This window comes from Xyrauchen texanus, chromosome 7, assembly GCF_025860055.1.
Source record: "Xyrauchen texanus isolate HMW12.3.18 chromosome 7, RBS_HiC_50CHRs, whole genome shotgun sequence".
NCBI classification, from domain to species: Eukaryota; Metazoa; Chordata; class Actinopteri; order Cypriniformes; family Catostomidae; genus Xyrauchen; species Xyrauchen texanus.
In genome coordinates, this window is record NC_068282.1 from 7,392,952 (window position 1) to 7,413,721 (window position 20,770).

General features: G+C 35.8%; 2 protein-coding genes across 2 annotated transcripts; one reads left to right on the plus strand and one right to left on the minus strand.

Annotated features, from left to right (window-relative positions):
• Positions 1–5,499: 5,499 nt before the first annotated feature.
• On the minus strand, positions 5,500–14,629 carry chmp4ba (charged multivesicular body protein 4Ba). Its single transcript, XM_052130600.1, has 5 exons — positions 14,305–14,629; positions 8,254–8,431; positions 7,815–7,929; positions 7,595–7,721; positions 5,500–6,814 (listed from the first exon to the last, which is right to left on the minus strand). Exons 1-5 carry the CDS (start codon positions 14,486–14,488, stop codon positions 6,750–6,752), a joined length of 669 nt encoding a protein of 222 aa, XP_051986560.1. The 5' UTR covers positions 14,489–14,629; the 3' UTR covers positions 5,500–6,749.
• A 5,218-nt stretch (positions 14,630–19,847) lies between these two features.
• On the plus strand, positions 19,848–20,660 carry LOC127647010 (ATP synthase subunit epsilon, mitochondrial-like). Its single transcript, XM_052131050.1, has 3 exons — positions 19,848–19,976; positions 20,209–20,333; positions 20,498–20,660. Exons 1-2 carry the CDS (start codon positions 19,945–19,947, stop codon positions 20,330–20,332), a joined length of 156 nt encoding a protein of 51 aa, XP_051987010.1. The 5' UTR covers positions 19,848–19,944; the 3' UTR covers position 20,333; positions 20,498–20,660.
• The last annotated feature ends 110 nt before the right edge of the window (positions 20,661–20,770 follow it).

The following is a 20,770-nucleotide window of genomic DNA, read 5'->3' on the forward strand; positions in this document are numbered from 1 at the left end:
TGTTTTCTCATCTAGTGGATAAACTTTAAAAATTACACAGAAAATATAATGATGTTTATTTTATTTTATAGATGATCAGCTGGATAGATACCCCCCTAGACTTGATAGCGGGATGAATAATGATCAAATTTTTTCACTTTGTGCAGATCTCTGACTGATGCATGGCGTTTCTTTAATCCTTCTACCAAAGATTTGATGCATGGCGGTTCTTTAATCCTTCTACCAAAGATTTTAACTGGTCCAATAGATATTTGTCTCTTAGATCTAGGATTGACTTCTTTCTAATTTCTTCTTCTATCCTTAACTAAAAGATTGTTCTCACGTCACAGCCACCTTATCAGATCATAAATTAGTTGCAATAAAATTGAGCGACGTTAATGATAAACCGAGACTGAGGGGATATTGGAAGCTTAATAATGCCTTGTTAAAAGACAACAAATGTAATGATAGCATCATCAATCTTGCCAAATAATTATTTACTGGATTAAGCAGAAATTATAAAAAAAATTGTGAGTTCTTTAAATATAAATCAAGATATATTGCAGTTAAAAGGAGTAAAGAACCTAAAGATATTAAACATCAAACTGATTAAAAGTTGGTCAATAGACTGAGTGTATTATTAGCTAAAGATAAAATTACAGAAGAAGAGGATATGGAGATAAAAAAAAAATAATCTGGAGTTTGACCGAGCTTACTTAAGAGTTGGTTAAAGGTGCATATATAAGGTCTTGGGCAAAATGGCTTGAGGAGGGGGAAAATAATTATAGCTATTTTTTTGCCCTGGAAAAAATAAATGGTCAGAGGAAAGCTCTTTCAGCACTTAATATTGATGGAGTTACTTCTAAAGACCCAAAAGAAATATCAGAATATGTTACGAAATTTTATAGCAATCTTTATACATCCAATTTTAATTATGATGCTTGTGGAAAATGTATTGATTTAATTAAACACCGTATTCAAGTTATTGATCGTGACTATATAGTCAAATTTGTGATGCCGATTTGTCAATAGATGAAATTAAGCAAGTTTTGCAATCAATGAAAAAAGGTAAATCCCTGGTATCGACAGGCTTTCAGTAGAAATGTAACTCCACTTTTGGGAGATTATTAAATTGCATAAGGAATGCATTAGTCAGAGAGATATGACCGCTAATATGAAACAGAGTTATCTCCCTTATTCCTAAACCAGACAAGGCCCCTTCATTAATCGACAATTGCCGACCTATTACTCTGTTAACATTAGATTATAAAATATTAGCCTCTGTCTTTGCTAAAAGATTAAGTGCTGGTCTAGATCATATTATCTCAGAATCTCAATCTGGATTCATGAAAGGCCGTCATATATCTAATAACATATGGTTAGTATTAGACTTGCTGGATTATTCAGATCGGATTCATTCAAATGGGCTCATACTATTTCTTGACTTTCATAAAGCTTTTGACTCCATAGAACACAAATTTATTTTCCGTACTCTAAAGTTATTCGGATTTGGTCAATCATTTATAGATGCTGTAACCATGTTTTATAGAGGTATTAACAGCTCTGTGATTGTTAACTTTAACACATCCAAAAGATTTGACAGACATATATCCTGGAGTCAGACAGGGCTGTCTGATTTCCCTAAATAGATATCACTAAAAACCCAGTTTCCAGACATCATTTAAATTGATAAAACGAAATAAACTAAACCAATATTTAACATCTGGCTTCAGAGGGATCTTTCATTATATGGTAGAGTTATTTTATCTAAAGTGAAAGGGCTCTCTCTCACTTCATATACCCTGCTCTTTCTCTGTTTATTAATGATAAAGCTATAAGGCAAATCAACAAAATATTTTTGGATTTCATTTGGAAGAATAGACCTCACAAATTAAAAAGCGAAGTACTTTCTAATTCCAAAGGCGAAGGTGGCCTTGATTTTTTTCTGGACTTTGCAGATACTGTAAACACATTTAAAGTAAACTGGCTAAAATGATGTATTGTGAACCCAATGTCATTATGGTTTTTCATTCCAAATAACATCTTTAACAAATTTGGTGGCCTATCTTTCCTTTTGAAGTGTAATATTTTGCCTGGCAAAAAATACCCTTCCTTATCTAACTTTCATCAAAATGCCTTCTTTCGTGGAAATTGTGTTTTGTCCAAAGCTTTTCCCCACACAAAGTTCTTCTTTGGAACAATGCTGATATAACTGTTAGAAAGAAGTCCCTTTTCTTTCCTAGATGGTTTAATAATAACTTTAATTGCATTCTATCTGTGTTTGATGATTTTGGTAATTTTCAAATCTACAAACAATTTATGAATTTCCATAAATTTCCAGTCCCACCAAAGGAGTATAATACCTGAATGAAAGCTATCCTAGCAGGTTTAACCCAATTAATAAAAAATCACCTTAAATTCAGTAAAGGTGTTTATCCGACTTTACGCTTCGGTGGTATTGATTGATCTTTTAGATCGGAAATGCAACAACAGACATATTCGCAACATTTTTCAAATGAAGAGAAAAATTACTCCAAGGGGTAAATTCTATTGGGGATCCCTTGTAACAAATGTAAACTGGAGAAAGGCCTGGCTTTTACCAAGTACATTTTATATATCCAACAAGGATAAGGAAATTCATTATAAAATCCTTCATAAAATCTATTCCATTTCTAAATATTCTGATATTGATGAAACTTGCTCATTTTGTGGTTTTGTTGAAGAAACAGCTCCACATTTATTTTGTGATTGTAGTATAACCAATACATTTTGGATTAACCTAAGCGCTTATGTTTTTAGAACCACAAATGTGTCCCACACCTTCATCCTCAAAGAGATTATCTTTTATTATGAAAACCCAAAGATGTTATCCCTTGAATATGTTGCTAATTTCTTTATCTTGTATGCAAAATTCTTCATCCACAAGCAAAAGTGGCTTGAGTCTCCATTATCCCTTCATCTTTTTCTTGCTGAATTTAGCTCTTTTATTTCATCCCTTAGACGTATAAATAACAGAAAAAGTAAATCATTTTTGATGCATTATGATGACTTATTCAAAGATAGGATTTAACCTTATGCTTTTTTTTCTTCTGTAAATTTCATATTTTGATTTCTGCAAATCCATAATATTTGTCGTTTTGTTTGTTAAGATTGTTCCTTATAAAAGATACAACCATGCTTAATTTCCCTGATCGTAATATAATTTCTGCAATAAAAAAAAAAAAAAAACATAGAAGTAAAACAAGTTTCAACTGGCTTTTGTACTTATTCGTAAATATTTGACAGCATGAGGATTTAGTTGTGCCTATTGTATTAAGATTTGCAAAAGTTTTTTATGTGTTTAATGTAAATAGCAATGCTACAGTCTGTCTCTGCAATATTCAAGGTATTTAATGCACTGTTCCTATATTTTATGCTTCTAAAATTGGCAGTGTAATGCATTTACATTGAAATGCGTTCATACTGTCTGTTCGCTCAGTTACAAAAAATGGAATGTACACCGCCGCGGGGTCAAGTGAAGTCAAAGCGCACTTCCGCTAACGCCGCGATAACGTAATTTTTGTCTCGCGCGAATAACCAGTTCCGCTGTTATTGACCACAATTTAAATAAATAGAAGTGTAATAATACCAGAGTTAGTGATATGGGCTTATAAACTATCACACAACCACATGATGTACAGCAGAAGTATGTGGCAATGTCAGATAAATGTCTAACGTCTGTATTTATAGTAAAAGTGTAAGTAAATAATTTATTGTTACTGTGTGTTGTGTTGAAGAGACTATCTGCTTTCATTACCGAGATCGTGACGATGCAGTCTTTCTTGTCTTCATGTAAACCTCCATTCATATGTACCTGCATAACCTCCAATGATGCCTTTATTTGTTTATTTCCAAAGGAGATGTTTCATAGCCATGCTGAATTGATCTGCGTGTCTGTTTACTATACACCGCTAAGAAAGAGAGAATGATCTCTGACAAGAACAGAGAGAATAATGCATTTATTATTTTGTCACGATGAAACAAGATGCAGTTTTGGTACAAAGTGGAAGCAGCATTTTGTCAGCAACTTTCTCCTCTCTGTTGGTTATGTAAAGTTTGTTGAGGCATGCCAGATGCCAGAGGACCGTCCTGTTTGCATCTGATTTAATTAATTCTGCCTGTGCAACAGTTTGTGATAATACAAAGCAAGATGCGATATATGGTAAAATGATATGCGTTCAAACAATGAGTTATGAAAATCATTATTAATGATAATAATATAACAACATTTATTGCCAGCCTGTAATATAAAGCAGCATAATGTAGTATTTTTGTATTGCTAAAATAGCTGGAAGTGGCTGATACCGGAAGTGGCCCACATTCAAGGTTGATAATGGCAGCACGCAGGGCAATACTGGGAAGAGAAATCGGGGGTGTTGGGCATCACGCAGGGTTTTGTGGTACGTTCTGCATAACGCGGCGGCACATTTTTGCTTATCGCAGCCCATTCGGCACGTTTTGCCGGCCCCAAAGTGCGTCAGCCCACTGGGAAAATGCCCGGTATGCCAGATTGCCAGTCCAGCCCTGGGTGTAATGCATTTCGTAGTAATTAATTACTGTAATTAAATTACTTTTTAATTGAATCTTTTAAAAAAGGGATTACTCTTCATTTTTCATTAATTGAATTACAGTTACTTCTGATGTAATTGTGTTAAATAACTTATAGACTCTAGAACAATTATATAAACATGCTGCAGCCCCCTTAAATTCATTTTATGTTTTATGGCCAGTTTATGAGTTATTTATTTGAAAGAATTCAAAGAGCAGTTTCATGTCTATTCTTGTATTTTTCATCTAGCTGAGATTGATAAGGGTATTAGAAAGTAATTAGTAGTAAGTAATGCAATTACTTTTCAGACACTGCCAGTCAGACACAACTACTTATAACCTTTACAAGAATTTTTGTAATAAAGCCTCAAACTTTAATCTGGTTTTGTATTTATTCAACATTAAGTCACTGGACAAATACTTGTATCATGCCTTAAAAATGCTTGTAGAATATTTATTGAATTACTCCTATAAATGTATAGATGCATATATATATATGCTACAGTATGACATTTTTTTTGCACAAACTATTCAAAACAACTTAAATCTAAATAGTAATGCTACATTCTCTGCGACAATTTCACTGGTTTACTATGTGACAATAAAGGACTACTACTACTACTAATCAGTGTGTAGAAGGCCCCTCTACTAAATATTATGCTTATAAAACGTACATTGAAATGCTTACATTCACATACTCTTATAGGAATGCTACCATGCAGTGTAGTGACTGAGCAGTAAATTTGCCTAATTCATGATACATGAGCATATTAAACTGTGATATAAGAAATTATTTTAACACAGAAAAAGTTACATACTTCAGCTTTAACATAATCTGAAGATGATTTGAGGTGCTTGAATAAAAACATATTGGGCAAATAATGTATATTAACACCAAATATGTAGAACAAAGAATCCCGAAAACAGTTTATTTTGGCAAAACTTTAATTTAAGTTTAAGGATGAAAGGACAAGTTGAAAGGCAGAGAAAGACAACATAAATGGGTGTCAAAAAAGACAGCCCTTTTCACAAACAAACAATAAACAATGTGAATGAAACATTTCGACCCTGATAAATAATGTAGTTATGTGTTAATCGCTTTACCCTTTGAATATTCAATACTCAAAATGTTTTAGACTCTGAGGAGCGACAAATTAATAAAACCACTGTACCAGTACATTGTAATAGTTAACTCTGTAAAATAAAGCATGATATTAAATTATTCTGCACTATATCCTTTACATTTTTCTCCCCTCACATACATGCATGCAAGAAACATGAAATGAATTCTACAACAAGCCTCGTCATAGTTTTTCCCTAATACAACATTCATTTCTAGTGTACAGAAATTTTGAAGATGCTCATTCATGTTGTCACACGTCAGTATTTCTGAAATATCTCAAATACAGTACACCTTTCTATTTACATTACAAACCCAGTTTCAGAACCACTCAGGCTTGAAGTATGTTTAAAGGAAGATTGTGATACTATTGTGTTTCAAAATGCCTTCATGGCCCAAACAGGGACCAAACGTTGTACTCATGAGACCTAAGTGCTGATATAGAAACGTCTGTAGGGACTTTTTAAATTTGTTATGATTAGTTTACATGGGAGGAACCTGCACTTCTGTCATCCGCTATATTCTGAAATGCTTAATGCATACAGAATCATAAACTGAAGAAAATGAGAGGTTTTAACAGAACTTGAATGCACCGAAGTGCACATGAACTATAGGTTATTTGAAAATCTTGAAAACAAATGAACAAAACCAAATGTTCTCTCCAAAAACACAAAAAAGGGTAAAAAAGGGTTTCCGTGCATTTTGGTTTCTCTGACCAAGAGGCGAACGGTGGATACCTTTAAGAAAAAATATGACTTCTTTCAGAGGTTATGTAGGGCTGTACACAAAAACACTGAACTTTACAACAAGCAGTATTCTTGAAGTAAGAGTCCCGATATGAGGCCATGGGAGAAACAAAGCAAAATCTTGTCTTGCTCGGATGAGTGTGTTGAAAGCCTGGCAGAGATTTTTTGTTTTGGTGCGGTTGCATTTATGGTTTTGTTTTTCTTCTTGTTTATATGAACCTATTTTAAACACATACTTTAACATACAGTCCATTCAGGTCCTTTAGTAACCGGTATCTTAGTGTGGTTTCTGCCTTGTGTAGTGTGTCGTGTAGGCATTAATTGGCAGCCCATAGCTCCAGATCTTTCATGTCATCCTCATCCTCTTCTTCCTTCTTCTTTGCTGCAATCACAAACGCATTTTAAAGATCGAATTTAAAACAGGGCCATTATCAACATACCAGTCATTTAATGTGGTCAAGTGCAAACCTATAGTAATCCGATCACCAAAAACACATGTTAATGCAAGGTGTAAATGAGGCCATAAATACCAGTGTTGGGTGTATTCGATTACAAAGTAGTAAGTTACTGTAATGTAATTATTTTTGTCAAAAAAGTAGTGTAACATTACATTTTAAATACTTTTAATGAGATTACACAAACAGACTTTAAATGTAAATTATTTTTAAGTACATTACTTGTGCTAAATTAATATGTATATTACATTTAAATTATGAATTCATATGTACGTCTGTTAGCATTTCTGTGACAGCTGAAGGGTGTGCGACAACGAATGAGGAAATACAGACATTTAAATTGTTTAAGCAGAAACCCAAAAACTTTTAAGAAAAGTGATTTAGAAAGTAACTTAAAAGTAAAATAATTAGTAATGTTATTACTTTTTAGACCAAATAATCTGTAATGTAATCTGATTACATTTTTATAGGAGTAATTAGTAAACAAAACAGGGTTTTGAATCTATTAATTTAAATTGACATTTTGGACTGATTCATGAATATAAATCAAACTACCCAACTAGGTGACTGCATTTTCACTACTGCGGTTTAAATCAGGAGTGCTCGTAAAATATCTTAGCGCTTGTCTTTGCGCGGTCATTGACATAAATAGTGATAATGGTTCAATTATATTTTAATTTCCCTAGAGCTATGTGTGTATTTAGTACCTGGTCTGGAAGGTAAAGATGTAGAGGGGACATTTGGCAGCGGTACATTCTCTGTGCCTCCAATCTCCAGAAGGTTCTTATCCAACTCTTCCTGCTCCAATTCCTCCAGTTCAGCTAGAAGTTCATCCTGGGAATAAAATGAAAATAAGCAAAGCAAAACAACCATTTTGTCAAACTGGAAGAGGTTGAAGCTTCGTCATTGTTATATTGTGGATCTTGCCTCGTCAAATTCCTCCCCAAACCCGACAGGTTTTGAAATCGCTTCTGAAATTTCTTGTGCCAGCTCCTGCTGTTCTGTGATGTCCTGCATAAGTTCATCCACTTTGTCGATGTCCCTTAAGCAATACATGAAAATTCAATGACAAAAAAGGAAAAAGAAAAAAATCAATCACAATTTGATTCAGTATTCCGGCATTTTAAACCACAAAGATGTGCATGAATTTGAAAATGTTCCATAATTACAACACAGCTCTTAGGAATACTAAATTCTGATTGGTCATTTGCAGCATTCTATAGACAAATATTTGTGTATAATGACCACTAAACTGTATAATCCCAAAATGTACTGCATGTCCTACATAGCTATGCTAGTTTAATGTCTCTCGAATCACTCCATGGTCCATGGTTCTTTCACTAACAATAGATGAGAAACTCCTCACATATTGTCGTGGGCAGCCTTCATGGCCTTGGCAGCAAAGCCCATATTCTTGATGACCTCTGTATTGGTGTGGGCATTCTCTAGCGCCTCCCTCTGGAACTCGATGGTAGAAAGGGTGCCGTCAATCTGAGCTAACTGTTTCTCATAGCGCTTCTTACGCTTCAATGCCTGTAATGCAGCTGTTTGGAAAAGAAAAAAGGCAACTGGCATTACTAAATTACAAAATACATAGAATATTGGAATCCTTTGGAATGGAGTACAACAGTCTGGTTCTGGAAGTAAAAATCCCTTTCTTTTTCACCATAGCTGACTTGATTTTTAACAATAACTAATAAACCCTTAAAGACAGACCTACCATGAGCTCCGAGGTTGTTAATCAATGGAATACACTGATGAGCCAAAACATTATGACTACTCACATGTGAAGCAAATAACATTGATCATCTCCAGCCAAGGCCACGTGTCAAGGTCTGGGTAGATTAGATGGTAAGCAAACAATCAGTTCTCATAGTCAATGTGTTGAATGCAGAAGAAATGGGCAGGAATAAAAACCTGAGCAACTTTGACAAGGGCCAAATTGTTATGGCCAGATGACTGGGTCAGAGCGTCTCTTAAACGGCAAGGCTTGTGGGGTGCTCCTGGTCAGCAGTGGTGAGTACCTACTGAGAGTGGTCCGAGGAGGGACGAATCAAATCCGGCGACAGGGTGAGCGCCCAAGGCTCATCGATGTGCAAGGGCAACGAAGGCTATTCTGTCAGATTCTAACCAACAGAAGGTCTACTGTGGCACAAGTCACAAAATGTTTTAATGATGTTTTACGGGAGGAATGTCACAACACACAGTGCATCGCACCCTGCTACGTATAGGGCAGCATAGCCGCAGACCGGTCCGAGTGGCCACGATGACCTGTCCACCGTCGAAAGCGCCTACAATGGGCACGCAAGCATTGGAAATGGACCTTGGAGCAGTGGAAGAAGGTTGCCTGGTCTGATGAGTCACGTTTTTTTTTTACATCACGTGGATGGCCATGTACATGTGCGCCATTTACCTACGGAAGTGATGGCACCGGGATGCACTGTGGGAAGATGACAAGCCGGTGGAAGGAGTGTGATGCTCTGGGCCATGTTCTACTGGGAAACTCTGGGTCATGCCATTCATCTGGACGTCAATTTGACAAGTGGCACCTACATAAACATAATTGCAGACCAGGTACTCCCCTTCATGGCAATGTATTCCATGATGGGAGTGGCCTTTTTCAGCAGGATAATGCACCCTGCCACAATGTTCAGGGATGGTTTGAGGAACATAATGAAAAGTTCAAGATCTCAATCTGATTGAGCATATGTGGAATGTGCTGGAGTTGAAGGATCTGCTGCTAATGTCTTGGTGCCAGATACCACAAGGCATCTTCAGGGGTCTTGTAGAGTCCATGACTCGGCAGGTCGGAGCCGTTTTGGTGGCACACGGGGGGCCAACAGTATATTAAGCAGGTGGTCATAATGTGGCTCATCAGTGTATACTTCTGTTGAAGCCATCTATGGGTTATTTCAACTTAACTTTTAATATTCCAAGTAAAGATCTACACAAACCATCATCCTGAAGAGAAAAGATTCACCAATCAGAGAATAGTTGCAATCAAAGTGTGCAAAAAGAGCCCAGCAGTGACCGCCCACTTCCATGATGCACTGTGAATGATGCAATCGATTCGGCCCCACTACACTCTCAAACAATATATAAAAATATCTTTCAATAGATTTAAAATATATTGTTTCTATATTTATAAACAACAACTTCAAATCAATAGATTTACATTTTTCTGTTGTTTTTAATTTGATCATGTAATATGATTGTAGTACTTTACTTCATTAAAGATGTCTTTATCTTTTGGTTCATGGCTTAGAACTCTTTAATGAAGGATTTTATGACATCCCTATGGAAAAACATTTGTGAGGAAAAATACTTCCGAAACCAAGACAGCTGGGCGGGCATAGTTGCGCTTTATTTTACAGCATAAAACTCAAAGTGGTTTTGTTTAAAACAATTACATAAAGAGCAGTGTGTAATTATGTAATTAAATATTGTTAGACATTGCTTTTTGGCAATTAAAACCTAGCTTAGCAAGCACAGTGTATTCTCTTCTGCCAGTCCTGTTATTACTCAGTAATGTGATCTGTGCATTATATGAAAAATTTTGCTTTGGTAAGAAAGCATTTGAAAATATATGTACAGTAAATCTAAGATTTAAAGCCCCACTGCACAATACTCCCACTCCTATATCAAAAGATATTTTCCACCTCAGTTACTTATAAGTAATATTTATTCCCAAAATAGTTTGATTAAAACTATAGATTTAATTAGGGTGTTTGGCATAAAAAGAAAGGTCTACGGCAGTGATGCAGAGGAAAGGTCTGCACATGCGCAGGTAAATGAGACACACTCACCAAACTTAATCAGGGACGTGAGCTGTAAAAAAGACAAAAAGGCATGTTGCTTTCCATGGTGAATGTAGTTGACAGCCTAATGATGCATTAATGACTAACAAACAAGTTCACACTTGTTTTCTTGCAAAATAGTGAGTCTCACACAAATATGTCAGGTAAATTTTTTACCCGTAACTAAAAATGAAGACAATTTTTTGCATTATAAAATGATTGACAATATGAAAATCTAGCACATTTACTCCAATTCTGCATCTTGATCATTTTAAAATTTCAATGACAAGATTTATTAGATTCTTATTACTGAAAATAATCCTGTATGCGTTATTACATTTTTTTTAATAATTACAACTTAAATAACTTAAAGGTATACAAAAAATAATACAATAATGTACAAACATGATACAAATAATGATTTTTGTTTTTCACATTACAATAGAATGTAGGAATGTGCCTTCATGACAAATTTTGTGAGATTTGCACAATCACTACATAAATTCATGGTGCATACTAACTAGCATTTTTGTATTGTTGGTTCAAGTTCTTTTCTTACAATCGACCACTTAAGGCTACGTCTACATTAATCCGGATAAATTTGAATATGGCATTTTCGTTTCAAAACGCTCTCCGTCCACACTAGTGTTTTCAAGCGTTTTCCAAAAGTTGCTTGTCCACACTGAAAGCATGTACGGTCTGAAATACAATTGTCCTCATTTTCCGTCTGTCGCCTGATACCAATTCCGAGCAAACTTCCCTTCGCCTTTAAAGGAACGCAATGTGATGTTTGTACAAAGTAACATTTATTTTTTAACAACGCTATCAAAGTGAGCATCGAGTACAACAGCGCTGCTATAACACGGGCCAAATCTGGTTTGTTTTGGTTGGATAGATCACATGACTGCGTTACATCATTTTCATATCAGTTTTCAAATTTATACGTTTTGGAGTGCGTTTTCAAAAAGCTCAGTTTTAGCGGAGAAAAACTCTCAGTGTGGACAGAGATGGAGAGAAAAATATGCGTTTTCAAACTAAAACATATTAGTGTGGAAAAGGCCTAAGTTTATCTTCTAATAACATCAGTGGCGTAGCTAGAGGTGGCCGTGGCCACCATGGACCGAAACCTAGTCACCCTCTAGCTCCGCCACTGATGTTATGAGAAAATAAATCTTAAAAAGGTACTATTTGTAATAATTTTAATGCACTAAATCATAAAATGACCATAATATGTTATTAGAGAATTAGGAAACATGCTAAGTTGAAATACTGGCTTCTCTGATAACAAAGCTACAGCCAGTATATTCTATTTTCAAATTTCCATTCTAGGCCGGAATTTCTGTTTATGTTTTGGCTTGTGTGATCCCGCCCATTACCCACTCACCAATAGTATTTCGACACCACCGGGTTGCCAGGTTTGAACAAGTTTGCAAGCAAACAATACTGCATGCTGCAGCCATGGAAGCCAGCAAATTAATTGGATCAGAGATAACAGATTCCACCTGACCTAAAAAGCCTCGCAATCCGTCTAAAAACCACTATGACCAGAGGCGTAATAAAACAAGGATAAATACTGGAAATGCCTTTGGAAGATGGAGACAACTTAAAGCCCATAAATCCTTTAAAACAGATGCCAAGTTGGCTAATTTTCCTGTTGCGTGTCCTCATTCTGGCAACCCGCATGAGCTTTGAGTCTGGGGAAGGCCAGACAACTCTCCAATATTTTGAATTTGGTCTGCAGTACCCATTTCAAATGCTTGTGGTCAATCTTACATATTGCACATTTAAGTGGTCGATTGTAAGAAAAGGACCTGTAAGAAAAAAAGAAGAAGAAAAAAAAAACATATTGTAGCACACATTAAATAATACAGCTTAATGTTTTGTCTTAAATTTGTAGGTAAACATTATATTCGCAAATGCCACTCTCTACAAATAGACATAAAAAATATTATTGGGTCTGGCCTATGTATTTGTTAACCTGAAGTCACTGAGCTCAAAATAATGGTCAAATATTTCTCTAAAATATAGCTTTTATCAGTTTCTCAGGTTCAACGCCTGCTGTGGGATTCCCCTCCATTGTAAATTATCTTCAAACAGTTTTATTATAGATTAAGTTCTGCTGTACGCTTTCTTAGCTCACTTCATTAAGCATGGATAAAGAACATGATAATTAAACTGTTAAACAAGCTTCTTGTGTAATTATTACCTTAATATTTTTGTTATTTTACGCATTCATAGCATCACAATCACTCGCTGACACCTGCTGCATTTACAATGAATGAATGTTTACTTCAGACTTTAGAGAGGAGACCCAGCCAAGTTTCGCATTACCTTAAATGTATCATTGTCTACTTGAAAATAAATGAGACATGGTCAAACACTTAATAATATTGGGGTGGTCAATAATAAACAGCCTACACACAAGATATGAAAACAAGCTTACATGCTGATGCTAACTGTCATGAGTACTGACTACTTTATCTAAACAAAGTACAGAATGCTAGTGTTGTAAGTTCAAGATTCAATTTATTGTAAATCAGCATCTACACAGATGTACATTAAATTAAACTTTTTTTTTTTTTTTTTTTTTTACTGAAAGGCCAAGATGACAACAGAAGTACACTTACAAACAGGAGAAACAGCCAGGTAAACTTTAGTCTGCCATTAGAAGGTGTTTTAGCCTTTAGGCTATTCTGGGGACTTTACATAGGTAATTCTATTACAGGGCTTTTAATTTTGGACTAAAATAAATTATGGATTTGTGCCCCTCTTGTATTACTGGTACTTTGGGGTAGAAAAAAATACTTTTACAAAAACAAGCTGTGTGATAATTACATTTGCACTGCTTGAAATGTGAGTAATGGAAACCATGACAAAGCATAACTTCATTTTTCTAACACAAGTTTTGCATTGCATGTTTAGATTGAGTCACAGGTTTGGGAACATGGTTCTAGATCAGTATGTACAGGTCCGAAGCTAGTGGTGTGAAAGGTGTGTCCAGAAGGGCACAACAACAAATTCTAAACTGTTTTTAATAGGAATGGGACCCAGAGCAATATTTTGTCAGGGGGCCCAGAATAATTTGCTACGGCCCTGAGTATGTATGACCTAGAAATATGTGTTTCTTTCACTTCTGATTCTAAATGACGTACATGTTTGTGATCACCATGGATACCTGGATATGTCAAAGGCGAACAGATGGAGAGCTACAACACTCAAGTTATCTCCCAAGCATCCTAAATCAATTTGTTAAATTAAAAGATATTGTTGACCAAAAATCCCCGTAGATAATTCCCCATCCCTGCTTAAAAGGCTCTATAGACATCCTTCAATCTTGTATCATTAGCCTACAATATTGTCAGGATTTAGTTATTTAATTATTTGGATGAGGGTTAGCTTATTCAACGATCAGATCATCTTTAGGTAGTCCAGGTAAATAGTATTTATTTAGGGTACATTTACAAAGAAACAGCCTGACAGGCTAAATTACCAAGCAAGCATACGAAGTGGTTGCAAACATTAACAGCTAATTTCACAGTGCCAACCTAACCAGAGTTAACAAGCTATCCAAGCAAGACAAGTAACTTCCTTCGTCCTCTCAGGTAAACCGATTCTCTCACCTCTTTTGTTCTTTGTGCCGTTTCTCTTTGCCGTTACAAGCTCCTGTTCGATCTTTTTCTCCAGGAATTCCTGTTTCTTCGTCAACATCTCCTCGGTTTCTCGGAGTCGCTGGATCGCCTCTTGAGGGTTTGCAGCTTTACTCCCTTTTCCACCGCTACCAAACAACTTTCCGAACAAAGACATCTTGCCCCCTTGACGACAGCAAGGATTGATGGGGGAACTGATATTGTGACTACTTGTGAAAAACAAATCCTCGTTATTGTCAGTTTGTTGTCTGTCTGTCACAGGCACAACTGGCTTGTTTTCTCTCTGCTTCCTTTTCTTAAGCCCAGGCCGCGTGACGTCATCACGTCATAAGAACACGAGGCAGGTCATGACGGTCCTCCCTAGACTAATATTATTTCTGGAATAATGGAAGTATTCAATATAAAAATAAATCTCTCGTTTACAAAAAATAATTTTGATTTAGATAGCAATTTATTGTCTTTTTATTTTTATATTCATTATAATTATAATTATTTTTTTTGCAAAATTAACCCCAAAGTGTAAGCTGTTTTTGATACCAGCATGTACAGAGACTGACTACAACACCTGGAGTCGCGAGTTCGAATCCCAGGGCATGCTGAGTGACAGCCAGGTCTCCTAAGCCTGGTTGCTATAGGGTAGAGTCACATGGGGTAACCTCCTCCTGGGATATAATGTGATTCTCGCTCTTGGTGGGGCACATGGTGAGTTGTGCAAGAATAGTGTGAAGTCTCCACACATACTATGTCTCTGCAGTAATATGCTCAACAAGCCATGTGATAAAATGCATGGATTGAAGGTCTCAGACATGGAGGCAACTGAGATTTGTCCTCTGCCACCCAGATTGAGGTGAGTCACTACATCACCACCAGAACTTAGAGAGCATTGGGAATTTGGCATTCCAAATTGGGGAGAAAAGGAGAGAAAATAAAATAAATAAAAAATAAGCTTGTGAAGGTGTTGTCTCTGAGATTTTATTTGTAAAAGACGTGTTTATAGGTGATATAGACATTCTCAAATATACTTGTACTAATCAACATATTAGAAATATCATAACAGATGAAACAAAAAAGTTACTCTCAAAAGTTAATTATGGACCTCAGCGTTTAAAAATATAGACTGGAGCAAAGCATGGACAATTTGAAAACACGAAAAATAAAGTGAATGAGGTCACATTGTAAATTTTACATGGTATATATCCAGCTAAAAGTGTACTGTAGAGGTTTCAATCAGACATTGATTTTTCCTGTAATTGTTGTTCAATAGAAAATGAGTCTATAGTCCATCCTTTTTATAATTGTGTATACACAAAGATGGTTTGGATTGAAATGGAAAACTTTATTAGAAATAAAACAGATATGTTAAGTTGAACCATTTTGACATCTGTAGGGGCCTATGTATTATTAAAAGATAACAAATAAGAATTGTATTTGTCTTGTACAACTTTGTATTATTTTGGGGATATTTCACATACACAAAAAAAAAGGTCATGTTCCAAGCCAAATTTTATTCACTCCCTCCAGGAATAATAAAGAATATAGCACCTGTTTAGAGAACATTGGCAATGAAAAAGCAAAGAAGACTTGTAATGTCATTCATGAATATAGAATATTTAAGATTTGAATTTACACTCTGGCTGCATTTTGTGTATAAACTTGTAGTTTTATAGGGGGTTATTGAACTTTTAAGATAATGTAATAGTATATTACTTCCTATTGTTGGATTCAAAATATTCTTTAATGTTATTTGTTGCTCTTCATTCCTTGACCTTGTCAATCCATGTTCATGATGCCTAAACATTAATTTATTATTCACTTTTATCAAAAGCAACATAACTATTTTATTACATTTATGATGGGACACGAATACACAGGTACTACAAAATCATACAATGTTATTAAAAATAAAAATAATATAATAGACCAATTCCCAGTCAGCATATGACCAAGTGATGTGGCTTGCGATCTCTTGCAACAACCATGATGTGCCAAGCAGCATGATTCTAAAACATAATGCATGCATATACACTCACCTAAAGAATTATTAGGAACACCATACTAATACTGTGTTTGACCCCCTTTCGCCTTCAGAACTGCCTTAATTCTACGTGGCATTGATTCAACAAGGTGCTGAAAGCATCCTTTAGAAATGTTGGCCCATATTGATAGGATAGCATCTTGCAGTTGATGGAGATTTGTGGGATGCACATCCAGGGCACGAAGCTCCCGTTCCACCACATCCCAAAGATGCTCTATTGAGTTGCGATCTGGTGACTGTGGGGGCCATTTTAGTACAGTGAACTCACTGTCATGTTCAAGAAACCAATTTGAAATGATTCAAGCTTTGTGACATGGTGCATTATCCTGCTGGAAGTAGCCATCAGAGGATGGGTATATGGTGGCCATAAAGGGATGGACATGGTCAGAAACAATGCTCAGGTAGGCCGTGGCATTTAAACGATGCCCAATTGGCACTAAGGGGCCTAAAGTGTGCCAAGAAAACATCCCCCACACCATTACACCACCACCACCAGCCTGCACAGTGGTAACAAGGCATGATGGATCCATGTTCTCATTCTGTTTACGCCAAATTCTGACTCTACCATCTGAATGTCTCAACAGAAATCGAGACTCATCAGACCAGGCAACATTTTTCCAGTCTTCAACTGTCCAATTTTGGTGAGCTCTTGCAAATTGTAGCCTCTTTTTCCTATTTGTAGTGGAGATGAGTGGTACCCGGTGGAGTCTTCTGCTGTTGTAGCCCATCCGCCTCAAGGTTGTGCGTGTTGTGGCTTCACAAATGCTTTGCTGCATACCTCGGTTGTAAGGAGTGGTTATTTCAGGCAAAGTTGCTCTTCTATCAGCTTGAATGAGTCGGCCCATTCTCCTCTGACCTCTAGCATCAACAAGGCATTTTCAGCCCACAGGACTGCCGCATACTGGATGTTTTTCCCTTTTCACACCATTCTTTGTAAACCCTAGAAATGGTTGTGCGTGAAAATCCCAGTAACTGAGCAGATTATGAAATACTCAGACCGGCCCGTCTGGCACCAACAACCATGCCACGCTCAAAATTGCTTAAATCACCTTTCTTTCCCATTCTGACATTCAGTTTGGAGTTCAGGAGATTGTCTTGACCAGGACCACACCCCTAAATGCATTGAAGCAACTGCCATGTGATTGGTTGATTAGATAATTGCATTAATGAGAAATTGAACAGGTGTTCCTAATAATCCTTTAGGTGAGTGTACAGTGAGTATTGTTCTGGACAGTATTTAATGAAAACTGAGACAAATTTTCGGAGCGATCCAAAATCTAATTTTGGCTAATAGGATTAAGGCAGTACAGGAGACGGGGCGGGTTCAACAGTATGAAAGAGGCGTTTCAGTGCCGATCACATGTGCATATCAAATGTCCAAGCCGTACATTTATTTTTTAAACAATGAAAGAAAACGTAAATTTAGCAATTTCTCTTTATTTTTTTGTAAACAGAAAATGAAATAATCATCAGGAAATTAGTTTGTATCTGCTTATTCTATACATCAGTGTTACAACCAACAAAGTAAAAAAGAATGGACGCAAAAGTACACGGACAATCCGTGTATAATTCGTTGATTTCATATTCAATTAGGGATTTAAAATCGGAATAACAAAAACGAGTTGTTATTTCTTTATTCGTTTACAAAACCAATATAAAAAAACACAAAAAAAAAAACAGTGACTTGTTTTTTTTAAAGACTATTAATTATCAAGTTAAAAGTAGGAAATTAGAAAACACTGTGCGTTTCGATTATTTTATTTCACTAATAAATGGCTTTATTGTTTTATTCGCACATATGGGTGGACCTGAAACGCCCCTTTCTTCTAATTGGTCAACCTGCACCGTCATCTTCCTCAATGCTGTGAGACAGAATAAAAGTTCTCATGAATTCGTCTCAGTTAATATTAAATTATAATCAAATTAATATTAAATTATCATCAAATAGACAGATTAATCAGACAGCCCTGTACACATAAACCTGCTGTCTTTGACGCTGCTCCGTAAAGGCATGGTTTTAAATGAGATGACGAAAATAAGCATACATTCATAAAGCATGCCTGCATTGTAAAGACATAGGCTTAAGTTGAACTGCGGGGTAAAGTTACATTTAGGTTCGACATTCGTTGGATATTCGCCTTTGGAGCGTAAGGGGTCGTCTGAAAACTCAATTTATTTGACTATAAATACAAAAAATTAAAATCAGCATTTACACATAGCCTTCAAATTTATGCATAATAAAAGGCATGGCACACAAAACTGCTGCCTATACGAGGTAAAGGTCACCCACATTCCCATTCAAAAACATGGATGTCGGAATTAAATTTTTGCATATGGAGTAATCTTAATACAGATCTTTGAGTGAGTGTGTGTGTGTGTGTGTGTGTGTGTGTGTGTGTGTGTGTGTGTGTGTGTGGCTCTTATCAATTGTTTCACACAGCAATGATAGCCCTTATGCTGAATCGCATGAAGATGAAACCCTGTCTGCATTTAGTGAACGTTTTACGGTTAGCCTATGTATCACAGTGTCTGGTCCTACGTAAAGGAATCGCAAAAAAAATATATTCAATAAAAATTTAAAGATGTATGAAAAAATATGTAAATATGGGTTACACTGAAAAAAAACGTTTGGGTTGGTTTTATGTAATTCAGTTATAGACAACAGTTCTACATAATGAAAATGCATTTCCTTATGGAATGAAAATGTAAGTTCTACTCACTTAAGGTCTGTCAAAAAAAAATTCACATAGTTCCAACACAATTGGATTAAGTAAACATAGTTCGATTGTTCACAATGAAATTAAGTTGAGGCCAAATACTAAAGAATTGTGTTTGATTAACTCAATTTAATTTCATATCAATGTAATCATATAACATGTTGTTGAATTTCATGTGGACTTTACACAATATTATGTTCTCATCTCAAACATAAATGTATTAGGTTGATTTTAAGTGTACTGTTTCTGTATATTCAACAGAGCTGCTTTCCATTTTGTTCAGTGTATAAATGGGCCACGTAAGAAGCCTCGCAAAAAAAAAAAAAGAAAAAATGTTTAAAAAAAAAATATATATATATATATATATATATATATATATATATATATATATATATATATATATATATATATACACACACAACAAAAGTGAGTACACCACTAAGTGAAAATGTCCAAATTAGGCCCAAAGTGTCAATATTTTGTGTGGCCACCGTTATTTTTCAGCACTGCTTCTCTTGGGCATGTGGACTGACTTGCTAGAAAGACTCTGGTTAAAATACAAATAAAAAAACATTTATCTATTCTCTTAAATACAAAATAATGCATGTAGAATCAGACGATTAAAATAGTGTGTTCAAAATATACTATTAATGAATTTCATTATTTAACGATTAAGTCAAAGGCACCGCTCTGATTGTTACGTTTCTTGCTGTCGTTAAATGATTGACATGTCTTCCAGCCTATGAAACGGCAATGTTGTCTGTGACGGGTCTTCCGGTTGAATACAGGCCTAGTCTTCGTCCTTGATCGGCTTTTGCTGTGGCACTTGACGAACAGGCGGCACACACATTTGTTTAGAAAATGGTTGCTTACTGGAGACAAGCAGGGCTGAGGTACAAAATGGCAATTTTTAGAAAATATGGGAAGTTCTTGACATTTCTATTTAACCGCTAACACGCAATGTTTTCTGTAAAGCTGTAACACTGCGTTATTGCTTTGGCCTTGTTTTAGACTGCTACGCTGGGCACTTCTTACATGCGTTTTAGTAAAGTGACATGTTAACTTTGAATCACAATGGACTTTTGCACATAAGCAATGCTTTTTTGTACATTTGTTTCTTTTCAGTTACATCAGGTACTCCGCTATCTGCGCCAGGGTCGTGCGAGCAGCACTGAAGCCACAGTTCAAAGTGGAGGCGATTAAAAACGCCGAATCCAACGTGAAGGTCACTAAAATGAAGACTGCATAATGTGAGTTTATTATGCCTTTTAAGATTTTAAGTGGGTTATATCTGAACTGTACTGTTTAGAAACGGGCATAGCTATTTAATGAACAGATATTGCTTTTTATACTGATATTTTGTAATATTCTAGTATGTTAAAATGGATCAATTGTCTGTTCTGCTTTTTTGCAGGAGCTACCATTTATACCCTGTTATCCCCATTCCTCGAAACCGCTTCTCCTACTACAGATTTCACCATTTGTGACTGCAATAATATCTGCAGTTCTGATGAACTGATTGAATGAAAATAGATATGTTCTTTTTATAATAAATTATGAAGAGTCTCAAACTAAAACAGCCTCTTTTGTGTGTGTGTGTGTGTGTGTGTGGTTCACAGAGCTCCCTGTTTAGCTAGTGAGGAACATGCACTGGCCAAACTATTTGTATGGTTGTAAACTAAAAACT

What these genes read in the sequence shown, in the direction of transcription:
- chmp4ba (XM_052130600.1), bottom strand. Translation starts at nt 14,488, where the DNA reads ATGTCTTTGTTCGGAAAGTTGTTTGGTAGCGGTGGAAAAGGGAGTAAA. An exon ending in AAGGCTGCCCACGACAATAT is followed by an intron (nt 7,930 to 8,253) that starts GTGAGGAGTTTC and finishes GTATTGCTTAAG; the next exon opens with GGACATCGACAAAGTGGATG. An exon ending in ATCTTTACCTTCCAGACCAG is followed by an intron (nt 6,815 to 7,594) that starts GTACTAAATACA and finishes TTGTGATTGCAG; the next exon opens with CAAAGAAGAAGGAAGAAGAG.
- LOC127647010 (XM_052131050.1), top strand. Translation starts at nt 19,945, where the DNA reads ATGGTTGCTTACTGGAGACAAGCAGGGCTGAG. An exon ending in TGGAGACAAGCAGGGCTGAG is followed by an intron (nt 19,977 to 20,208) that starts GTACAAAATGGC and finishes GTTTCTTTTCAG; the next exon opens with TTACATCAGGTACTCCGCTA.